The sequence below is a fragment of the Xiphias gladius genome, chromosome 9, assembly GCF_016859285.1.
Source record: "Xiphias gladius isolate SHS-SW01 ecotype Sanya breed wild chromosome 9, ASM1685928v1, whole genome shotgun sequence".
NCBI lineage: Eukaryota > Metazoa > Chordata > Actinopteri > Istiophoriformes > Xiphiidae > Xiphias > Xiphias gladius.
Genome location: NC_053408.1, coordinates 16,551,515 through 16,571,737, shown reverse-complemented (window position 1 = coordinate 16,571,737; position 20,223 = coordinate 16,551,515). Strand labels below are relative to the sequence as shown.

General features: G+C 39.5%; 3 protein-coding genes and 1 non-coding gene across 5 annotated transcripts; 2 read left to right on the top strand and 2 right to left on the bottom strand.

Annotated features, from left to right (window-relative positions):
* Positions 1 to 737: 737 nt before the first annotated feature.
* Positions 738 to 9,659, bottom strand: LOC120794709 (phospholipase B-like 1). The gene is made up of 10 exons (XM_040135961.1): positions 9,566 to 9,659; positions 8,708 to 8,930; positions 7,339 to 7,480; positions 7,104 to 7,250; positions 6,064 to 6,208; positions 4,433 to 4,633; positions 2,283 to 2,423; positions 1,955 to 2,140; positions 1,684 to 1,790; positions 738 to 857 (listed from the first exon to the last, which is right to left on the bottom strand). Exons 1-10 carry the CDS (start codon positions 9,630 to 9,632, stop codon positions 738 to 740), a joined length of 1,479 nt encoding a protein of 492 aa, XP_039991895.1. The 5' UTR covers positions 9,633 to 9,659.
* Positions 9,660 to 9,870: 211 nt separating this feature from the next.
* trnar-ccu lies at positions 9,871 to 9,943 on the bottom strand. The gene has a single exon. It is a non-coding gene; the product is annotated as a tRNA-Arg (tRNA).
* Positions 9,944 to 10,377: 434 nt separating this feature from the next.
* cby1 (chibby homolog 1 (Drosophila)) lies at positions 10,378 to 11,981 on the top strand. Of its 2 annotated transcripts, none has more exons than XM_040135546.1 (5): positions 10,378 to 10,490; positions 10,722 to 10,820; positions 11,088 to 11,193; positions 11,313 to 11,425; positions 11,716 to 11,981. In XM_040135546.1, the coding sequence occupies exons 1-5, from the start codon at positions 10,485 to 10,487 to the stop codon at positions 11,794 to 11,796; spliced, it is 405 nt and encodes a 134-aa protein (XP_039991480.1). In that variant the 5' UTR covers positions 10,378 to 10,484; the 3' UTR covers positions 11,797 to 11,981. The 2 variants fall into 2 exon arrangements, with proteins under 2 accessions (XP_039991480.1, XP_039991481.1); XM_040135547.1 differs by having other exon boundaries at positions 10,387 to 10,570.
* Positions 11,982 to 12,900: 919 nt separating this feature from the next.
* Positions 12,901 to 17,670, top strand: pdap1a (pdgfa associated protein 1a). Its single transcript, XM_040134398.1, has 6 exons — positions 12,901 to 13,128; positions 14,030 to 14,112; positions 14,194 to 14,268; positions 14,929 to 15,053; positions 15,230 to 15,381; positions 16,112 to 17,670. The coding sequence occupies exons 1-6, from the start codon at positions 13,116 to 13,118 to the stop codon at positions 16,144 to 16,146; spliced, it is 483 nt and encodes a 160-aa protein (XP_039990332.1). The 5' UTR covers positions 12,901 to 13,115; the 3' UTR covers positions 16,147 to 17,670.
* Positions 17,671 to 20,223: the final 2,553 nt, after the last annotated feature.

Sequence of the window (20,223 nt, the reverse complement as noted above, 5' to 3'; positions counted from 1 at the left end):
TATGAAACTTTTCTGAATACTTAGTACCAGACAAAATGCATAAATGAAGATTTTATCATTCGTTAATATTTAGATAAAGTCAGTCAGATTATTTTGTTCCACACAGAGCAAACCTGAGTAAACATTGCATAGACCTTTAAACACAATAATAAAACAAATAAATTAATATCTTAATACATAAATAATAAACAATTAATAGCATTTCCCTGATGGCTAACATCCAAAACTTTGTGGAACAAACTTTTAAGAAGTCCGTGCAAACACTGCTGATAAATCGATAATCCTCATCTTAATTCAGAGGACACTGTCATAATGCAAACTGACTTCAAAATGCATTTTAGGATGATGTACCAAGGGATTAGTAAATAGTTTAATAATAAAAAAAATCTACCTGGTGTCCTACCTCAGACTGGCATGAGTCAGTTTTGAAATAATGTAATGTAATAACACTGTAGCAATACTACATTCAAATCAACTATACACTATGGTGGGAAACCAAATTAAACAGATTGTCCCATTTCTATATTTGACCTTTAAAGAATAATTAAATTAAATTAAAACTTTGTAAATATTTTAATCATATTTTTGACCAAACTAGTGAGACATTTATATTGCCAGTCTTCTAAATTGTGCCCTGTTATCACACCTGCATCACCAGGATTTTCAGCATCGCGACAAAACATTTAAGGATGGTATCTTCTGTCTCTGCGCCCCTCAGGGTCGGCGCACTGCGGGCCTCATGGTGACGAAGGGAAAGGATTGAAGGATTGCCATGAGAACGGCTGCAGACCGCCCTGTGTCGTGGGGCCGTTTATTGCCTCCGCGACCAGCTGGAGAGCCATCTGGTAGTCTGTCACCTGTACCGTGAGACAGAGATGATGAGGGAGGGGCACAAGGGAGGGAGTGAGTAACAGGAAGAAAGAGTGGACATTTAATAAGGGTCGGATAACAAATTGACATTGTGTGCATCCATGAAGACATCTCTGTTGCCATTAATGAAGTTTAGTAATTCAAAACCTGTGCTTCACTTATAATGCATGGGTTTGACCATTGTGGGTTCCATGACATTTTAAGCTGCTGATCAAATTCAATTTGACTTTTTTCAAGCCAGAAATGAAAAGAATTCAGTGTTTCCCCTCAGTTTTTTTCTTTACAGTGGAAAGGCCTCTAAGAAAGATCAGGAGATCCCCTGACTTTTCCTCTAGCATCACAAGCAGGTTACATTTTTCAGTTATCCTATGAAATATCTCAACATCTACTGGATGAATGGGCACCAAGGTTTGTACACATATTCATTGCTCCCTGGATGATGAATCAAAATGCCTTTGGTGATCCCCTGACTTTTCTGCTAGCTCCACCATAAGGCTTACATTTGTGGTTTTTGCCTGAAAAATGTCTTGACAAATGTCGGATGGACTGCCAGGAAACATTTTAGGTAGCTGGGATCAGAAAGGACCTTTGTGAGGTAACTCTTTTAAACTGACCTGCCGTGAAAGAATAAAAACAGAATGTGGAAAATCTTCTGTCATTAATGTTGTACTGAATTAAACAATCATCGAAAACACGTAAATACACTTGCAAAAAATTTGCTATCAAATTTCGTAATGGCACAAAATCCTCCCATTAAACTACTGAGCATAGCTCAAACTTGATCCTGACACTGATGTGCTGAGGACCTCTGACCTTAGTGTCATAGCAACCTCCCGGGCGTGGTCTCCTTGGTCTCAGGTCGTTACGGCAACAGATGGTTTTACACGGATGGCCCTTGGAGTAGGGGTCTCTCTTGTAGTCTGCAACAGAACCAGTCTAACCTTTACTCATACTGGTTACAGTTTTGAAAACAGCAACAATACTCCGAATTATTTGTTTGAGTTTTCTGTCACATCTCTAAAACCCTTTGTGTTCAGAAGAAGCTCTAAAATATTAGGAATGCAAGAGTTATTGTTCTACCTACTGTTGTATCTCATGATGTATTTGAGGGAGTTGAGGTTAGACACCTTGGCCTGGTCCCTGCGGAGGATTTTGGCTCGGGGACAGAGGTCATAGGAGAAGTCTACTCCATATCTCTTCCACATAACACCGTACCCACTCAGGTTGTAGATTTCAACATGAAATGGTATGTTGTAGGATGGCCAATAACCTGCCAAGTGTAGCACATTGAAGGTGGAGGTTGTCCAGGCACATTATTATCTCAAACAGCCATCCTAGATAAAACTAAAAAAAAAGAAAAGAAAAAACCTTTAGACACATACAAACAGAAGCTGATAGTGTTTGTTTCTTACCTCTGCGTAAAGCTTGAGTCTGATCAGACTGCATCACCTTGCCAGGAATCTGCTCCACCACAGTTAGAGCTCCATTCCTTATACTGTGACCCAGAGAGACCCTGCTCAGGTCCACCACCATGTACTGGCTGTTATATGTACCTGAAATACGGAACAAAACAAATTCATCAGCTTGTAAAATGGTAATCTGGCTGCTTCTCCTTCCTGGAAGACCTTTACAATTGATACTGAATGGACCATCAAAAGGATTTCGCATGTTTTACTCCGTTAACCACAAATCACATACATTTTATATAAGCGCTGACCATTATCCTAAGATTGCTGTTAGTTTTTAGGTTTTGATTTCTTGTTTTGAAAGCAGATACTGGTTTAATTTCATAACATTACAAAAATTAATTTGCCGTAAAACTTGCTTGAGATTAGTCCGTTACAGTCAAGAAGAGGTCATCTTTATTATTTACTTCCATTTCTGATCACAGTTCTATTCTGCTCTGCATATGAGATCAGGGATACTTTCAAAACTCTCCTTGGTGGCAAATTCAAGTATGCCCTGACATCTGAGAACTTATATTAGGCAGCTGATCCAATCTTACACAACTTTGTTTAGCAGTATCGCTCTTGGGATGGCAATGCCGGTCTGTCGGTTGGTCCATCCCTCTGTTTCAGACTGAAATGTCTCAGCAACAGCTGGATGGGTTGCCATGGAACTTGTGAGCTACAGATAAGCATGGTGTCCAAAGGATGGATCCTAATGACTTTGCTGATCCACCAGCAAGTTAAAGTTTTCACGTAAAATATCTCAAAGTCTACGAGATGGATTTGTGCCAAATTTTGCAGAGATATTCAGGTTTCCCACGGGATGTATCATGATGTGCATTTGTGGTTTTCAGTGACGTGTCTCAACAAATACTGGACGGATTGCTACGAGACTGGGAGATGGATTGTTGCAGACATCACTGACACCCCTCAGGAAAAAACTGTAATAACTTTGGTGATCCTTTAATTTTTCATCTTGCACCAACAGGTCAAAATTTCAATTTGTCCAATACTTTGGTTCATGACCAAATACTTGCAAAACTAATGACGTTCATATCAGCCTCAGTTATACTTTGTGTTGAGTGTTAATTTGCATGCTGAACTAAGATGGTGACCACGGCGAACATTATTACCTCTTGAAAGTCAGCATGTTAGCTTTGTCACTGTGAGCATGTTAACATGCTGACATTAGCATTTAGCTCAAAACACAACTAGGCAAGTACAGCCACAGAGTGCTGTTAGAGTGGCTGTAGACTCTTTGTCTTGTTGATACAAAACTGGCTGAAGTTGGCTGCCAGAAAAAAAATACCATGCACAGTCTAGCATGCGCCTGAGGGATCTAGTGCATTTCTGGTCCGGGAGTGACTGACTTGCTCAGACAATAAATCCCACATCTAACCCTATCTAAACAACCAGAAAACACAGGCTAAGGTAAAAGCTCTCGTGTTGACTGCCCACAGGCCACCACAACAGTTTGGCAGAAAAGGTGAGCATGAGAGCAGGGAGAGCCGCCGGAGGATGAGAGGACTGTCAGTCTCAAGAACACTCTGTCCTGTCCTCCTCTGCCCTCCCATAGCAACATGACGCGAAAGATCAAAGCAGCTGCCCAATTAACACACACAAATGTTGTGTAACAAGAAGGATGGTCTGTTTGAGAGTCTGCTAACCTTCTATGGAAACTTGGGTTTTATTCCCAGGACAAGGTAATCCTTCATGCCTATCTGCAAGTCTCACTATCCTCTATTTGTTCTAATTTCTCTGTCACGTCCCATCTTTGTATTACTCAAATAACCGTTACTCACTTAACGTAATGTCTGGCCTCCTGCGACTGTTTCAGTATGCATCCTCCCTAGCAACCAATCCCTCTGCAGTGCAATGACGCTCTGATAATGAAGATGGGTGTCGGCTATCTTAAGAGGGAAACCAGGTTCAAAGACAACTGAAATAATTCAAAATATATCATCAACAGATCTGTCGCACATTTTTGGGTCTATGTTGTTGTTTGGGTGACGGTTCTGGCTGCTGCCGTGGGATTTGACAGTAAGGTTTCAGCAACAATGGATGACAAAAGCCCTCTCGACCCCCCCACCCCCATCTCGACTGGGATCCAGCACCTGAGTTGTATTTGGAGAAAACGTGAGCCCACTCCTCTCCGCTGCGCGCCAAGCCGTTGGCCAGGCGGACTCTCTGCCAGGCCAGCAGGCTGTGAGGGCTGAGCTGAGAGAACAGAGAGGCGTTGAAGACACCGATGGAGGTCTGAGTCATCAGCAGGCCGCTCCCAAGCAGGTAGAAGTCATCCAGAGACATCAGGAAGCCTGGAGGAGGAGGAAGCGGCGGTCATAGATTTAAAAGGGAATATTTAAAAAAGGAGGGGAAAGCAAACAAGGATGTGATGAAATCGTTTCATACCCTCAAAAACAACCACAGCCAACCACAGTATTTAGCAATGGTTTAGCAATTGATATCCATTTTAATTTACTTCATACTTCTATTCCGATACATTTCATAGGGAAATACAATTTTTGTTCCTCTACATCTTTTGAAAGCTTTAGTTACTACTTGCTTTGCAGATTAAGATCCTTCAATCAGACTATCATCATCATATAAAATATGACGCATTGCTGCAGATTAAGTATTTAAAATTTGTACCATTCCAATACAATACATTTATCTGCCATTACTCACCTACTTTTACTGAGCAGAATTTTACTTGTAATGCAGAATCATATTTTGATGTATTGCTGCTTTCACTTAGACTTGTATCACTTCTATTATGGGATTTAGTATCACTAATAGCAGTACTATGAAAAATGTTACTGCTATTGTTGTTCTCTCTGCGAATAAACACAGCTTGTCGTACTGATCATATTACACCTGCTGGTACACTGTTACTACATACAGGAAAAGCGAATACTTCTGCTTCTCTTAATACTACTGCTACTGCCATGACAATACCACTACTTGTAATACAACTACAGCTGCTTCTGTCACTGCTATTAAAAATGAAAATACGATACTGCTCTAGCTTTTATCAAAACAAATGATAAGGGGAAGAATATTTTCTCCCTCCTCTACCTCTTCTTCTATATAACGTTTCTTGTTGGCCCTGATCTGCTTACTATGCTAAATGTTTGTCACTGTCAGAGGGAAAGCGGCTTAAGAAGGCTGCAGAGGTCACACACCACCTCCACTGGCAGCAGTGTATTTCATCTCTTCTTTTTAATATAGTGAAGTGATATCTTTGGCATCCCGGCCTCTAAAAATAGGACTTTAAAACCACTTGTGTTCTGATAGCAATGGAGCCTGTAAGAGGATTTTTAGGGTCTGGACAACTTGGCAAATCTTTGCCCACTAAATTATTTGGCCTCCTCTGACTTGACATTGAGAGAATCCATTTTATCTTGGCTCTATTTGGGTGTACACACACTGTGGTAGATGTTTCCTTGTCACTGACTAAGCTGTGTGCTTTGCAGAAGAATTACATTCAGTAGGGAATGTTAATTGAGGATCCGGATTAAGGCTTTGATGTCAGTGTTTGTATTTTCCAAGATGAAAATGAAACTGTGTGGATTAAGGACACGCTCACCTCAGCTCAGGGCTCTTCTACAAGAAAAGTTGTGCTTTACTCTCAGAGAAGGCTGTTTTATGTGCAAGCTGTAAATCTAACTTTACTTCTCTTAGGAAAAAGTGTACACAGTCTCGTGTGTGTGTGTGTGTGTGTGTGTGCATGCGCGTGTGTGCTTACCAGGGTAGCTGCTGAACGACATCTTTCCAGTGGCGATGTGTGTGTCAAACACCCTGAAGTCCCAGTGTTTATAAATGCGCGTGGTGGCTGCATAAGTGTACCAGCTAGAGTGGCCAAACAGCAGGTTCTCAAAGCCTGGCAGCACCTGAGACACAGAGACCAGAGAGAGAACAGGCCTTGTACTGGGGCATGTATGCTTTTTTTTTTTTTTTTTTTAATAGAAAACAAATGACTCTGGAATTGTAATAATAATTGTCATAAATGTAATAACTTTGGTGTTGCTTAAATGTTTTTTATCCAGCGCCATCATCAGGTCAACATTTTGATGAGTCCGAATACTTTTGTTTCTGAGCAAATACCTGGAGAACTGAACCCATTCCCATCAACTCCAGCTGTACTTTGTATTTGGTGCTAACCAGCAAACATTAGCACGATAACACCCTAGACTAAGACGGTGAACACTGTAAACATTAAACATTAGCATGGTAGCATTGTCATTGTCCTTGTGTTGCCTTATTTACATGAAATGCACCTCGCCCTTTTGAAAAACCATAAAACCCCATAATTGAAGGTTTTGATCTCCTTCATTTCTCATAATGTCTCTCAACAACCCCAACAGAAGAAGATGAAACCTTTTGATTATTTCTCTAATTACTGATAAATGTGACAACTTCAGTTAAGTACTTCAAATTGTAGACAACATTTTGTTTAAATTAGGGGCAACTTAAATAAATCCATAAACAGAAATTACACCAACATTAAGGTTCCTGTAACTAAAGGAGATAATAAGAAACAAAATGTCATTAATTTAAACCTAATGATGCAGGATTTCTGATTGCACAGCATCGCTCAGAGTCCTCTCTTCCATTTGCACATTGTTTTTGTTCCCTGAATGGGTGTAGGCAGAAGAGAAAACACTCATTGACACACTTAACAAGAGGAAAACCCACACACAAGGGCTCGCAATAAAAGCAATTAGACCTATGCTGATGTTTCCCAAGTGCTCCGTCACAGCCTGAGCTAAATGAACTTGGCCTAACCTTTATGAGAGCAGTGCAGTGGCCCATTCCTGGCGTCCTGAAAGTGCCGGCCCCTGTGGAGGAGTTGGAGCGAGGTGTCAGAGCTGGGACGAGGTCCAGGAGGTCACCAACGCCATTCAGAAACTGGACTGCAAACGCTGACAGAGGCTGCGCAGCAAGGAGAGAAAGTGGCAGAGATGAATGAAATGATACTGTGACAACTCTTTCACCAAGTCTCCAACACACATTCACACACCTCTCTGTGTTTGCTCTTGGCCCACTGTCCAGCTCCGGCATGGAGTCCATCCAGCTGGGCCAGGATCAGTCCCAGATGCTTCCACAGGGGGTCACTGTTTCTCCTCAGCTTCACCTGCTCTCTGGCCCATTGGTCCTGTTTGCTGTGGATCATTGACAGACGGGGTTTGGGCTGTTTCTGTTACTAATTTGTGCGTTCGGTTGCTTCTCAAATCTGCTGCCGGACTTTTTCAGCACTTCTAAATTTGGAATTACAACAATCACTGTATGCACAAACGTCTTTTTTTTTTTGCATTTTGCATTTGAACAGATAATAAGACTGTACCTCAAGAACTTTTTCAGGGGATTCAAAACCTTCTCATCCTTTATCAGCTGAGGGTACATGTTGGAGTAATGATTAAACATCTGTCTGCGATGGAGAAAAAAATAAGAACGGTGCAGATTTCCATCTCCATGACACTAAGTAAACACAGTCCAAAAGTTACAGCTAAAATGACTAGCTACACTGCCAAAACTGTAAACAGAAATGCAACCTAATTTACTAACCCCACCCAGTAATGTGTAACAAAGCTCGGAAAACATGTTTCAGGTTTGTATCCACATTAAAGTTTGTCTCTTATGTTTCATTTTATAAGTGCTGCCACAATTTTAAAGATACTTTCAGTTTTTTGCTAGAATTCTCGCAATTGATGCTCCTCTCATTCTTTTCTTGGATGACTGAATTTTGAATGCATTATTTCTAGATGAAGTAATATGGTGCACTGCTAACATTTATTTACATTTGGAATATGTTAACACTGGTACACGTTTGGTACGTCACAACGCTGTAGATTAGGCCCTTTTCACAGCATACATCTTGACCTGTCATAGCAGCAAATGCACAGATGGTACTACTAACGTTAACAATGGCTCTGTTCTATTCCAGCATCCCAGTGAGTCCCGAGTGTGTGCCAGCATTCACAACACCAGGACCCTGAAACTGAATTCACCCATCATTCATTTTTCATTATTTTTACCTGTGATTTTTCCATTGTGACATGTCAAAATGTCGCCCGTGAAAGGGCCTTTAAAAATCTGTGGGACATGAATTATCCCGACATAGGTGACAGCTATTTTAATTCAAGTCGGCCTTAATCCAAAAATATATTGTGCTACTTTCATGATTTCTGACGGTAAAGTAAACATCTATAAACACAGGAATTTCAGCATTGAGACTTGAATTGATAATATGTGTACGTGACTTTTTTTTATTTGTCCACTGATACTGGACCAGTAACTGACTCCATGTTTCAAAAAGCTTCTGTTTGAGAGACTTCATGCAAATGGGCTTTTCCCTTCCAAATATCGGAAGCCTGAGTTGGGCTCCTCACCCAGCAGTCAGGTAACCCTCCAGGTACCCAGCCAGGAAGAAGGTGGTCTCGTCTTCCTGTGTGATTCCTCCGTAACCTGCGCAGATATCCAAGACACCCCATCCAGAGAAGAGTAGAGTATCATTGAAGTAACCATAGGCTCCCCCGTCTGTCTCCATCACCCCTTCCTTCAGGATCACACTTTTCTGGGCAGCATCCCAGTACACAGTGGCCTCTTGGAGCTCTACCATTGTAGGAAGATGGACGGGGTTACAGGGTTGAGGTTGGATAACACTCATTATGTAAGATAATGTTATGACACCAATAGAATGAGCTATAAGGAAAACGCAGCTTTTGCTTGAGTGGTTTCGGTAACTAGACAAATGAATATTAATCTTTATAGACTAGCACGGGGGTTCACATTGATAAGTGTAGCTGCTTGACCACACAGGCATAATGTACTACTTGAAACTAAATCTGGTTTTTACTGGGTGGGTAAATTTGTACATAAAAAGGTTTACTTCCATTAAACAGTATCCATCCATTCACAGTAAACATAAATAAACACAGCCATTTAAAAAGAGTAGTATGTAGTTGCTTAAATATATATTGTTGTGGAATTTCGAGGAAGGCCTATATAGTCTAATAATTATGTGACATATTTAAAAAAAACTAAATGGAAATGTAGAATAGAATAGAGCAGAATAGAGCAAACAAAATTAACATTATATAAAACGTAACATAAAACTAGGTGCCACCATGAATTGTAACAAACTGTAACAAAGAGACTTTCTTTTCAACAGTAGGTTTAACTGAATTATGTTGGATTTAAAATTAGTTCTCGTCGTGGTTGAGACACACCACAGCAACGTTACTCACGGTAAGTTTCCACTGATGCAGCCAAAGCGCTAAGCAGCACGCACAGTTTGAAGCTCTGCTTCTCCATTGTCAGTTGATATTTCCCTGCGAGTCTCTGCTTATCATGTATTTCAATAAATAAAGCTTCTTATTATGGTAACTTCTGTGTGGAGCGACGGTGATGAAGGGCGATTTCTCAGTAGCCGATGGATCGATGAATCGATGTCTTGCATTTGCTATTAATCTTGAATTTTTGTAACATTTTTCACACTCAATCATCATTATAGTCCGTGAAACAATTTCTTCCTCCCCATTATAAAAACGACCACCCCAGATGGGACTCGAACCCACAATCCCTGGCTTAGGAGGCCAGTGCCTTATCCATTAGGCCACTGGGGCTGTACGACAAGAGGGCGTGGTCATTATGTTTTATATCTAGACTACAGGACCTAGTTCTGACATTTTTAGATGGATAATTATTATTTTATTGTCCATATAATTCGTTTCAACAAACGAGGTTTTTAAAATGATTACTTTTTATTTATTTATCCGAATAAACAATTAGATCATGATAATATAAACGCTTTGAAAGACCGGATGAAGCAATCACCATGGTGATGCCTTTACGTTACATGGGTGGTACCATTTTCTCCCTCAAATAGGGGGATATTTTCTTTAGCCTCTTGGGATTTTGATTATTAAAACGTGCAAATACCGCCCGAAATAGAGTATTCAAGCAACGAATTCAACTTTAAATTTCTTCAACTTGATGTTGTTGCAAAGTTATATCCGGTTGCTTAATAGTGAAGCTATGCAATATTAAAGTGGGTAATCTACTTTAGACAAATGGAACTTTCACACTTGCGCAGTAGCAAGCATGGTTTTGTTTGGAGAGAAAAGAATTTCTGCCACCACGTTAAGAATTTAAATAAATAGTCTTATGGAGGTAAATATATTGGCTACATGTTTTCAGTGACACAACAACTAACCCCTGTGAGGCAGTCGAAAGTTTGAATTAAATGTCAGGTATGAGTAATAATCACAACTAGCGAGTGTTAGCCAACTAGCATTAGTTCGGTAATGTACCGTTAGCAACGATAAATACATACTTTGGCTACGTAATACTGGCACCTAAAAAAATACTAATGCTACTATTATTGAACCATCTCTTATACAGGACTTTAAAAAAATACTAAAGATGCCGCTGTTTGGAAACACATTCAGTCCGAAGAAGACTCCACCTCGCAAATCTGCATCCTTGTCCAGCCTTCACACGGTGAGTTTTGAGAATTTACTGTTCTTTCACATCATCGGGATTGATAAACTGAATATACTAAAGACACTGTTTTAATGATAATATCCTTGTATCTCATTATTAAATCTAAACATCAGTCAAGAGTGGAGGATGAACGAAAGTAAGCGTGTTTCGAGACAGCTGAAATGAAGATTGTACAAAAGGTGGTTCAGCTATACAATGTGTTGGCTGTTGTTCATTGATTGTGCATGTAGACTGATCTGTTGTTTTTTGCCTTATCTCTTTTAGTTGGATCGCTCAACAAGAGAAATAGAGCTGGGTCTTGAATATGGACCTCCTGTGATGAACATCGGAGGTCAGAGCTGGAAGTTTGAAGAGGGACAGTGGATAACGGGTAATAACTTTGTTAATGCTGACTACAAGGCAGGTGTTGCCAAATGTGCTAGATCGTTGTCTGTCTCCGGATAGTCAACATTGCAGTAATCTTTTTTTTTGTGCCATTTGTCGAAACAGAATCTGGTGGGAATGCATCTGGTAGAGACCTGCAGCGGCTTAAGAAAAGAAACGTACAACTGGAGGAGGAAAACAATCTCCTGAAACTAAAGATTGAAATCCTCTTGGACATGGTGAGAGCTGAGCAGCTTTAGTTATGATTTTACATCACACTGATGCAGTGTACTGGGATAAACAAGTGTTTGTCATTTGTGTGACAGGGCCAATACATGTTATCACCCTCTGGCTACATGACCGTGCTTGCAACATAGGTTTAGCACAGGTCTAACACTGTTTGTCTGTCTTCTAAAAAGTTTAGCTTCATACATTTCAATTATACAATTGATTACCACTCCAATTGTTGATGTTTGTTGGTGTCTTACCGAAGCTAATAAATAACTGATATGTAATCTTTCCCTTCAAGTTGACAGAGACGACAGTAGAGTACCACCTGATGGAGAAAGAAGTGGAAGATATAAAGACTCAGCATCGAAGGAAGAAGTGACAGAACAGATTTGATGCCTTCATCATAAGAACTTTTCTTTAAGGGAATTTAGCTGTTTTTGTATTCATAGGAAGTTTGAAGTTTATTGGTGTATAAAAAAGTTACTTTGTTTTGTTTTGTTTTTTTGTTTTTTGCTTGTAAGAACAGAAATCAAATAAAGAGCCCATAATTTTCTCATAATAAGGACTCCTGTGTCGTAGGTCCGGACCCTGCTGGTATTCATTTTTAAAGCAGGTACCATTTAATCAGATTTAGTGACTACTTTGCTTGATTTGTTCTGTCCTGCATTTGTTTAATTATAGCCCCATAAACCTGAAACAAGTGAATCAACACCTTTAGTCAATACAAAGAATATTTTATATGACTTTTACATCTGCATTGCAAGTATAGGCTGACATTTCTTTTAAGATTTTTTGGATTGAGATTGAAAATAAAATCCATGACAGGATAGCAGCAGTTTTTCTTTTATTATCATTTACAGTTTTTATAAAAATACCTTAATCTCTTATTGGATCAATACTTTTTTGAATTGTAGTGCTTTGATCATCCTTATCATACATAACACATTAACAAGAGAACAGATATATAGGTAGAGATGTGAATGACAAACAAACTACCCAAAACAAAAGTATTTTGAAAAGTACAGAATAGCACTTTGTTAACTATCTTAACTTTTCATCCATCTCTCCACATTATCTTAAAGCTACTGTTGTTTTTTCTTGCATAAAAAATGCTAGTAATTTGAAATTTTATTCTTGACCTTGGGAACAAAATGGATCACATCTGAAATGAGATCATGGTAAATAATGTGTGTACTAAGTACTATACCAACCAGGATAGAAAATGTGTTTAAATCTTCTGTTAAATCGCTAGTATTCTAATTACATAGTAATATTACCAATACAATGACGTAATGCTCATATTTCTATCCCTTGTCAAATGTACCACCACCACCACCAAAAAGAAGAGATTTTCTCGAGGCAGAATCGCCGTGATATAATCAAATCCATTAAGTATTCCTGTCAGTGAGAGGTACGGCCTTTCACTAATTGAGTTTTAGTCTCTCCAGCTAATTGGTGGATCAACATGTCAGTCAAAAGCTCCGTGCAGTGATTGGTTTAATGGTCCCAACTACGGAGGAGCAAGCTGTCCCGACTGAATGCAGCGTTTCGACTTTTGTGCTACCGACAGCGGGAGACACGAAGTAGTTTCTAGCCTTTTTCTTCTCGGACTTTAAACCGCCGGCTTTACTTGTACAACTGTCAAGTTATTCGGCGATATAGCAGCGGACTTCATCTGTACAGACTTCACTTTTAATAATGCCTCGAGGCGGTAAGTATTATTATTATAGTTAATGTGACATGCTAATTTTTAGCAAGCTAATTCTAGCTAGCAGATCGTTAGCTAAAGTAGTATGAATTCCTGTTGAACTCTCACATGCTTAGCTTATGGCATGCTAACCGGTTAGCAGAGTGTATTTTACGGGTATGAGCGACTCACGGAAGACACAGCAAACGTACCAGTTGTTAATTAATGACTTCACGTGAACACAGCTTCCAGCTGCTTTGTAATTTCAACACAGATAACGGTTTGAATTGTCCCATTTTTGGCCAGTTTTGTTTAACCGCCAGTACCATGTGCACATGAGACCGCCTCGGCTTACTTTAACATGTATAGTAATATTTATTTTAATACCTGGCCGTTGGCGGTTGTCACTATTGCCAGATATGGTCACAAATACTTTGTTGAAGTATTCACTATCTATCTTTTGCTAAACGTCCTTTTCCGACGCCCAGACGCCACAACACTTGCCGGTGAAAGAAGCTGGCCTTTAGTGAACGTTATGTGTGACTCATCTCCCTCCACACACGGTCTCTGCGTGTTTTTGCACTAATATCGTGAGATCTTCACGTAGAACTGTAAATACACTGACCTGCTCTGTACAAGGATCTGTTCCTGAGAAATACCTCAGAGATTATCACAGTGTTTAGTTCAGACTTATCAGTACAGACAAACACTTTTATTAAGGTAGTATTTATTCTAGGGCCAGTTTATTGAATCACATTATATTGTACAGTTGTTGCTGATTTTGAGTCCACCCCCAGCTTTCGATTTTAGCATGAACATAAATGTGTCCCCACCTGTACTGAAAAGAATTCAGTAAACTTTGTAGTAAGCCTTACATTTGGATACCGTTGATTTGCCAGTGACAACTCCGACAACTGTTTTGCAGGTAAAAAAGGCCACAAGGGCCGAGGAAAGCAGTTCAGCAATCCTGAGGAGATTGACCGACAGATGAGAGTGCAGAGAGAGATGGTGAGTGAAAGACATTTTGAGGCAGACGTGGCGTTTCTGTGTCAGGTCAGATCAGGTGTGATATTGTGTGTGTGTTAACAGGAAGAAAATGCTGGCGCAGAAAAAGAGAGCTCTTCAGAGTCTGAGGAAGAGAGCAGCAGTGATGAAGAGTCTGAGGTGAGTGATGACAAGGGTATATTATTGGCTAAGTAAAACTGTTTGGTTTGGTAAATTGGCTTTGGGTGCAAATTTGTTCAATATAAGAGCTCAAGAGGGCAAGAATTGAAGATTTATCATTGCAGCATTTAATTAATCCTTAGTTTTTAAGTGAATCATTAGTGCTCTGGATATTTTCCTAATTTCTCTCTTAAATTGCTTCTGAAAATCTTGAAAAAAACTGAAACTATCTGCGTTTTTGAGCAGGAACGTGTTTCTGTTTAGTCTAGAAAGAAGTTCTTTCTCTTTAACACTGAAGGACCCACAACACACCTAATATTTACTGTTGACGTTTGGCCTTGCTGAAATGGATTTAGCTATTAAACTTGTACCATTGTAGCTGCTATCACTGTCCTTTCATAATATAGTTAACTTCAGCCAGTCATCAGAGGGAATAAGAACATGGACAATTAACTATAAAATGGGTCTAAAATGTGCTTGTTTTTTTTTTTTTTAAAGGACAAACATACACCCAGATAATGTTTGACTAAAGTAACCGCCATATTAGCACGCACCCAATAAACTCAAAAGGATTTGTATTTATTTACAAGCTCTGTGTTGGTGGTTGTAGTCACCCTCCTGTGTCACTGAGGTTATAAAGATGTTCCTTTTTGCACACAGTCCAGGAAGAGGAGTGGGGTGGAGGGGCTTATAGAGATCGAGAATCCTAACCGTGTGTCTCAGAAGAGCAAGAAGGTGACTGAAGTAGACGTCAGTGCTCCCAGAGAGCTGAGTCGCAGGGAGAGGTAAGTGTCGCTCAGTTACCCAAAAAGGCTAGTTTGGATTTGTGTTATTTATTTTTTTAAGCTTCTGAAATTATACAGTGTCTTTAATCCTGGTTTGTGGGTTTTTATTTATTTATTTATTTTGTATAAGATAAAGTATCACTTTATCCTATGTGAATTCTCTTCTTTTCTCTCAGAGAGGAGATAGAGAAGCAGAAATCAAAGGAGCGCTACATGAAGCTCCATCTTGAGGGGAAGACGGACCAGGCCAAGGCTGACCTAGCCAGACTGGCCATCATCAAGAAACAGAGGGAGGAAGCTGCCAAGAAGAGAGAAGAACTCAGGAAAGGTGAGAATATACAACAGTGAACATAAACCCATTATGTAAATCTAAAACATCATGTACTAAGGTTGGAAGTTATGAATCACGCTGCAGGTTTGAATAGTTTCATTCAGTTTTGTTCAGAAATTCGTAGTAATGAAAGCACACATCAGTGCACACAACAGCAAGCAATCGCATCACTTCCGACTGCTTCTGATTATCTTTAAAGAGAAACTTAACTCTGTAGCTGGTTTGTTTCCCTCAGTTCATTTCATAAACTAGACCTGTGTAGGCACTTTGTATAAGGCTTATAGCTCAGCAAGCACCTGCATCTACAGTTATAACCTTCTATGTTTCTGTGGCTTTTAGGTAATCATCCAGTTACATACTGTATAACAATGGCACTCTCAGTCACCAGTGAGCGGATTTTCAGTATAAAAAGCTTCTGATTGTGACATGAGTATTCAGTATACTCAGTTTAGCTTGATGATTTGTTGGTTAAGATTTGTTTGTACACATACTGAACGCTTACTATATACTATATACTAACAAATATCTTGACATCATGCAAGATTTGCCACTGTAGTAGCTTATTTGTGCCTTCCTCATAATTAGGAATTACAACAGCAGACTTTAGGACTCAAACTTTTTGGAGCAATTTTATGGATTTTTTAAATTTTTTTATTGTTATTTATTTTAAAACCACATTTGAAATTATTTGCCACCATTCTTTATGTTGCTTCTTATTTTTTATCAGAAAAAGAAGCCGAAGAAGCCAAAGCAAAGCGCTAGTCCTCCATCTGAAATCTTCGTCATGCACTTCAGTCTCAGAGGGATGGAGAGAGAAGGAGATCTGGAGGAGGAGAACGGGGAGGGGACCAATACGAGTGGTGTCAGATCAGGGGTGCTCCTGAACTCCTGTCCCTCACTTCAAATTAGGGGGGCGTGGGTCTTCCATGACAGTGTGGTCAGGACAGGGAATATGGGTGGAGCAATGCGAGATGAAGAGGAATGCAACATTTGGGATGCCTCTAGTTTTCTTTAAAGTTCCTTGAAGTTCAAGAGGAGACAATCGCAGGTTTTCCAAATGCTTCACTGTCTCTTTACTCTTTCCCCACCCACCAGGGTTTTAATTCTAAAGCTGCTGAAGTTATTTCCATTCCTTTTGATTCATACATTTTTACAATACAGGTTTACTTAATGACTGGACAGGTATAACAGTGAGTGTGCATGAGCATTTCTTTGGTGCTTTACTTTTCCTTCCATCTCACCTGTTGTGAAAGAAGGCAAAGCATTGAAAGATGGAGAAAACACTATTCAGAGGATAAACTGATATATAGGAAATATACTATGTAGTTAAGTATTTTGTTTTGGATCAAAAATGGCATGCTGTACCTCAGCTGAATGGATATGTTTCTATGATGCAATGGTATAATTTTCATCCAAACATGACCCAACTTACTCTGCTTTCCCACCAGTTTTATCTTTGTCCCAGTGTTGGTTTTGCCCTGTTTTGAGCCCCTTTTTAATTTGGCAATCTGCAGAGTTGAAAGAATTAGCTGTCCTATCTACCACAGTAAGTTTAGAAAGTAGTAAATATTTAGTTTCTTTTTCTGTCTCGTGGATCATTACCAAAATTATACTTTACTTCCTTGGATCAACTTATTACTGTCAGTTCAAAAATGGTCCAAAATGTGTTTTGTAATCCTTTTGCTCAAAGCCCCAGGAATATTACTCCAATTGCCTATAATAAGCAGTTTTTAAGTTGTTAAACATCAGTGCTAGACAGCATTGTCTCAAACTGCCTCGGTGACTGTGGCCCTGCCCGGTTTCTGATGGGATCTTCTGTGGTTCTGTAGGAGGGATTGCGTCTTCTGTTGCCTTTTCAAAGTTTACACAAGACCAGTTTCACGGTCTTTCTCCTGTAATTACAGCACTGCAAAGAACCCCCACTGAGTTAGTTTATTAGGTATTCTACATCAGCACCAATAATAACTCTCCAAAATGATCAGACTGCTCAACTCCTCTCTGACATTGAAACTTTCTAAACTTCACAAAGACAGGATTAACTGCAGGGCATTCTGTATTGTTTAGACCACACAGGTGTACATAATAAACTGGTAACTCAGTATGTGGTGGATTTGGAATTGCCTTGAAAAGGAAAACGGTATTCCCTATAGTATGGAAGTAGCTTAAAGAACAAACAGTTGAAACCCCAAAGTGTGAGAAATGTAGGCACAGCATAAAAAAATGAATTCCACAAGTTTTCCATCATGTATTTGAAGTCATTTTTAAAAATAAATTCATTGATATATAGATGACTGTCGTGTTTCATGTTCAAGTGTAATTGTTGATTTGTTTCTGTTAGTCACTGGCTATAGTTTGTAGGAAACACTCATGACACATTGATTTTACTCATTTAAAAAAAAACTAATTGTATCCTATTCATTTTAGTCCTGTGCATTTTGCTAATGCCACCACTAGACTGCAGCATTTAACCAGTGCCAACCTCCACCTGAGCGTCTGTAGGCGGCACCTCATCCTGTACCAAGATCTCAGGAGGGATGTCCAGGAATACTGAAGATGGGAAAATGGATGCTATTGTGCCTTATTCCTGGATGAGAATTTATACAGAAGATCAGACTTGGATTCACCAAGTCAAAACTTGTGACTAGATGTCAACTTGTCTCCCCATTAATCTACTGGACCACGAGTCAAGCAGCACTGTTCACTAACATGGTGCAGGGTTGAGTGTAATGACGGCTACAAAAATGCAGCAATAAACATCGAGAACCATGAAATTGTAAAATATTCCAATTCAGTTTGAAAACTGCTCTTTTTAATTGATATTTCAATTCAATTTTATTCAATTCACAAAGATGTATAACAATAAATAAATAAAACTAATAAAAGTAGAGTGAATAATAATACTAATAAAACTAAATAATAGTAATGATAATCACGATAACTGAAGCAGTGGATTTCGAGCAGGATCTTGGGGCCAGTAGGTGGTTTGCACTCACAAATCTAGACTCTGCAGCACCAGGGGCAGAAATACCTGCAGAAAGTGACAGGAAGAGAGATGACAGAGACAAGAAAGCCCAAACCTACAGGACAGAGAACAAGTTAGTAACGCGCATTGATGCCATATGAATGCATACAGATGGAGAGGAAGAGGAGGAGACAGGAGCTTCGTGCATCATGGTAAGTCGAGGCCTATAGCAGCATAACTACGGGGTGGTTCAAGCCAAGCTTGAGTCAGCCCTAACTGTAAGCTTTATCAAAAAGGAAGGGTTTAAGCCTCCTCTTAAATGTGGAGACAGTGTCTGCCTTCCGGGCTCAAACTGGAAGATGGTTCCACAGGAGAGGAGCCTGATAACTGAAGGCTCTGCCTCCCATTCTACTATTGGAGACTCTAGGAACCACAAGCAAGCCTGGTACTATGAGCTCTTTCAGATATGATGGTGCCTGACCATTAAGGGTTTTGTAGGTGAGGAGGAGGATTTTAAATTCTATTCTGGATTTTACAGGGAGCCAATGCAGAGAAGCTAACACTGGAGAAATGTGATCTCTTTTCCTAGTTCCTGTCAGTACTCGCCCTGCAGCATTCTGGATCAGCTGGAGAGCATTTAAAGATTTGTTGGGACAGCCTGATAATAAGGAGTTGCAATAATCCAGTCTAGAAGTAACAAATGCACGGACTAGTTTTTCTGCATCTTTTTGAGACAGGATGTGCCTGATTTTTGCAATTTTATGCAGGTGAAAAAAGGAAGTTCTTGAAGTCTGTTTTATGTGGGAGTTAATTGACATATCCTGATTATTTTTCCTTACCTCACCATAAGACTTTTTTTGCATTTCATCCCAGCAGCTTGTATTTCAAATTTCCCCTTTTGGTAGTCTGTTTTTATTTCAAAAAGCCATTTTCCCTACTAACTTTAAGTTCATAATTCCATGTTTCATCACAAAATCTTCATCTTCCAATTAAGACAAACAGGGAAGAGCTAGCCACGTAATTGACAGTTGCATATCTGGCCTTGCTATGTCCGTTTAGATATGAGATAAAGCCTGAAACAAAAACAGACTTCGAAAAGAAAACAGTTTGAAATTAAAAAAAAAAAAAACAGCCAAAATGAAATAGTGTCTCTCTCAATGTTGTTTTCAGCCGCAGCAGACATCTGTTTTTAGTAAAAGAAAAAAAAAAACCACACAAAAGAAAAACACACAAAAACTTTGGCGACTGTAGAATACCTGCCCAGCACAGCACATAAACACAAGTTGGCACGTAGCTGGTGAATTTATTGGAGTGTTCAGCAACTAGCCAGATAAAAAACAGAAGACAGAGCTAAAGTGAGAGTGGATATTAGACTCCCATTCACAAGGTGACAAGAAACATTATGTAGGAATGAATGCCTGCTAATGTTGCTCCAGATCTGCTGGATGTATAAATTATCGTCTAACTTTGCCAACAAGTGAAGCTAAACATACAAAGGTGATAATATGTCAGTGTTGTCTTTTTCAGCTCGTTCCTGCTGCCGCCAAGTCGCCATTATTGCAGGTTAAAAGCAAAGGAAAAAGATAATGTGAGACAAGAATAAAAACTATGTTGAAACCACCTAACTTCAACAAGAAAAACTGGAGGATGGAAATAAAAATAACTTTTAAACTGACTGACTGAAAAAAAACATACTGTCGGTGCCAGCGGCATTGATAGTTTCCTCTTTTGGCCTTTTCACATCCTTTTAACTCTTGAGCACATACTGTTAACATTTAAAGAAGTAAAAAATAACTACAGCCTACCAGAGGGATATTTTGAAGGGGAAAGGATCTCTCTAACCAAAAGCAGTGGAGCAATACTGTGAAAAATTAAGA

Excerpts from the sequence above, each read along its gene's own strand:
- LOC120794709 (XM_040135961.1), bottom strand. The coding sequence starts at position 9,632 with ATGGAGAAGCAGAGCTTCAAACTGTGCGTGCTGCTTAGCGCTTTGGCT. Across the intron at positions 4,634-6,063 it reads GTCGTTCAGCAGCTACCCTG|GCTTCCTGATGTCTCTGGAT; the intron begins GTAAGCACACAC and ends CTCCTCCTCCAG. Across the intron at positions 858-1,683 it reads GAGGTTGCTATGACACTAAG|GTGACAGACTACCAGATGGC; the intron begins GTCAGAGGTCCT and ends CTCACGGTACAG.
- cby1 (XM_040135546.1), top strand. Across the intron at positions 11,194-11,312 it reads AGAGGGACAGTGGATAACGG|AATCTGGTGGGAATGCATCT; the intron begins GTAATAACTTTG and ends TTGTCGAAACAG. Across the intron at positions 11,426-11,715 it reads TTGAAATCCTCTTGGACATG|TTGACAGAGACGACAGTAGA; the intron begins GTGAGAGCTGAG and ends TTTCCCTTCAAG.
- pdap1a (XM_040134398.1), top strand. Across the intron at positions 14,113-14,193 it reads TGAGAGTGCAGAGAGAGATG|GAAGAAAATGCTGGCGCAGA; the intron begins GTGAGTGAAAGA and ends GTGTGTTAACAG. Across the intron at positions 14,269-14,928 it reads GCAGTGATGAAGAGTCTGAG|TCCAGGAAGAGGAGTGGGGT; the intron begins GTGAGTGATGAC and ends TTTTGCACACAG.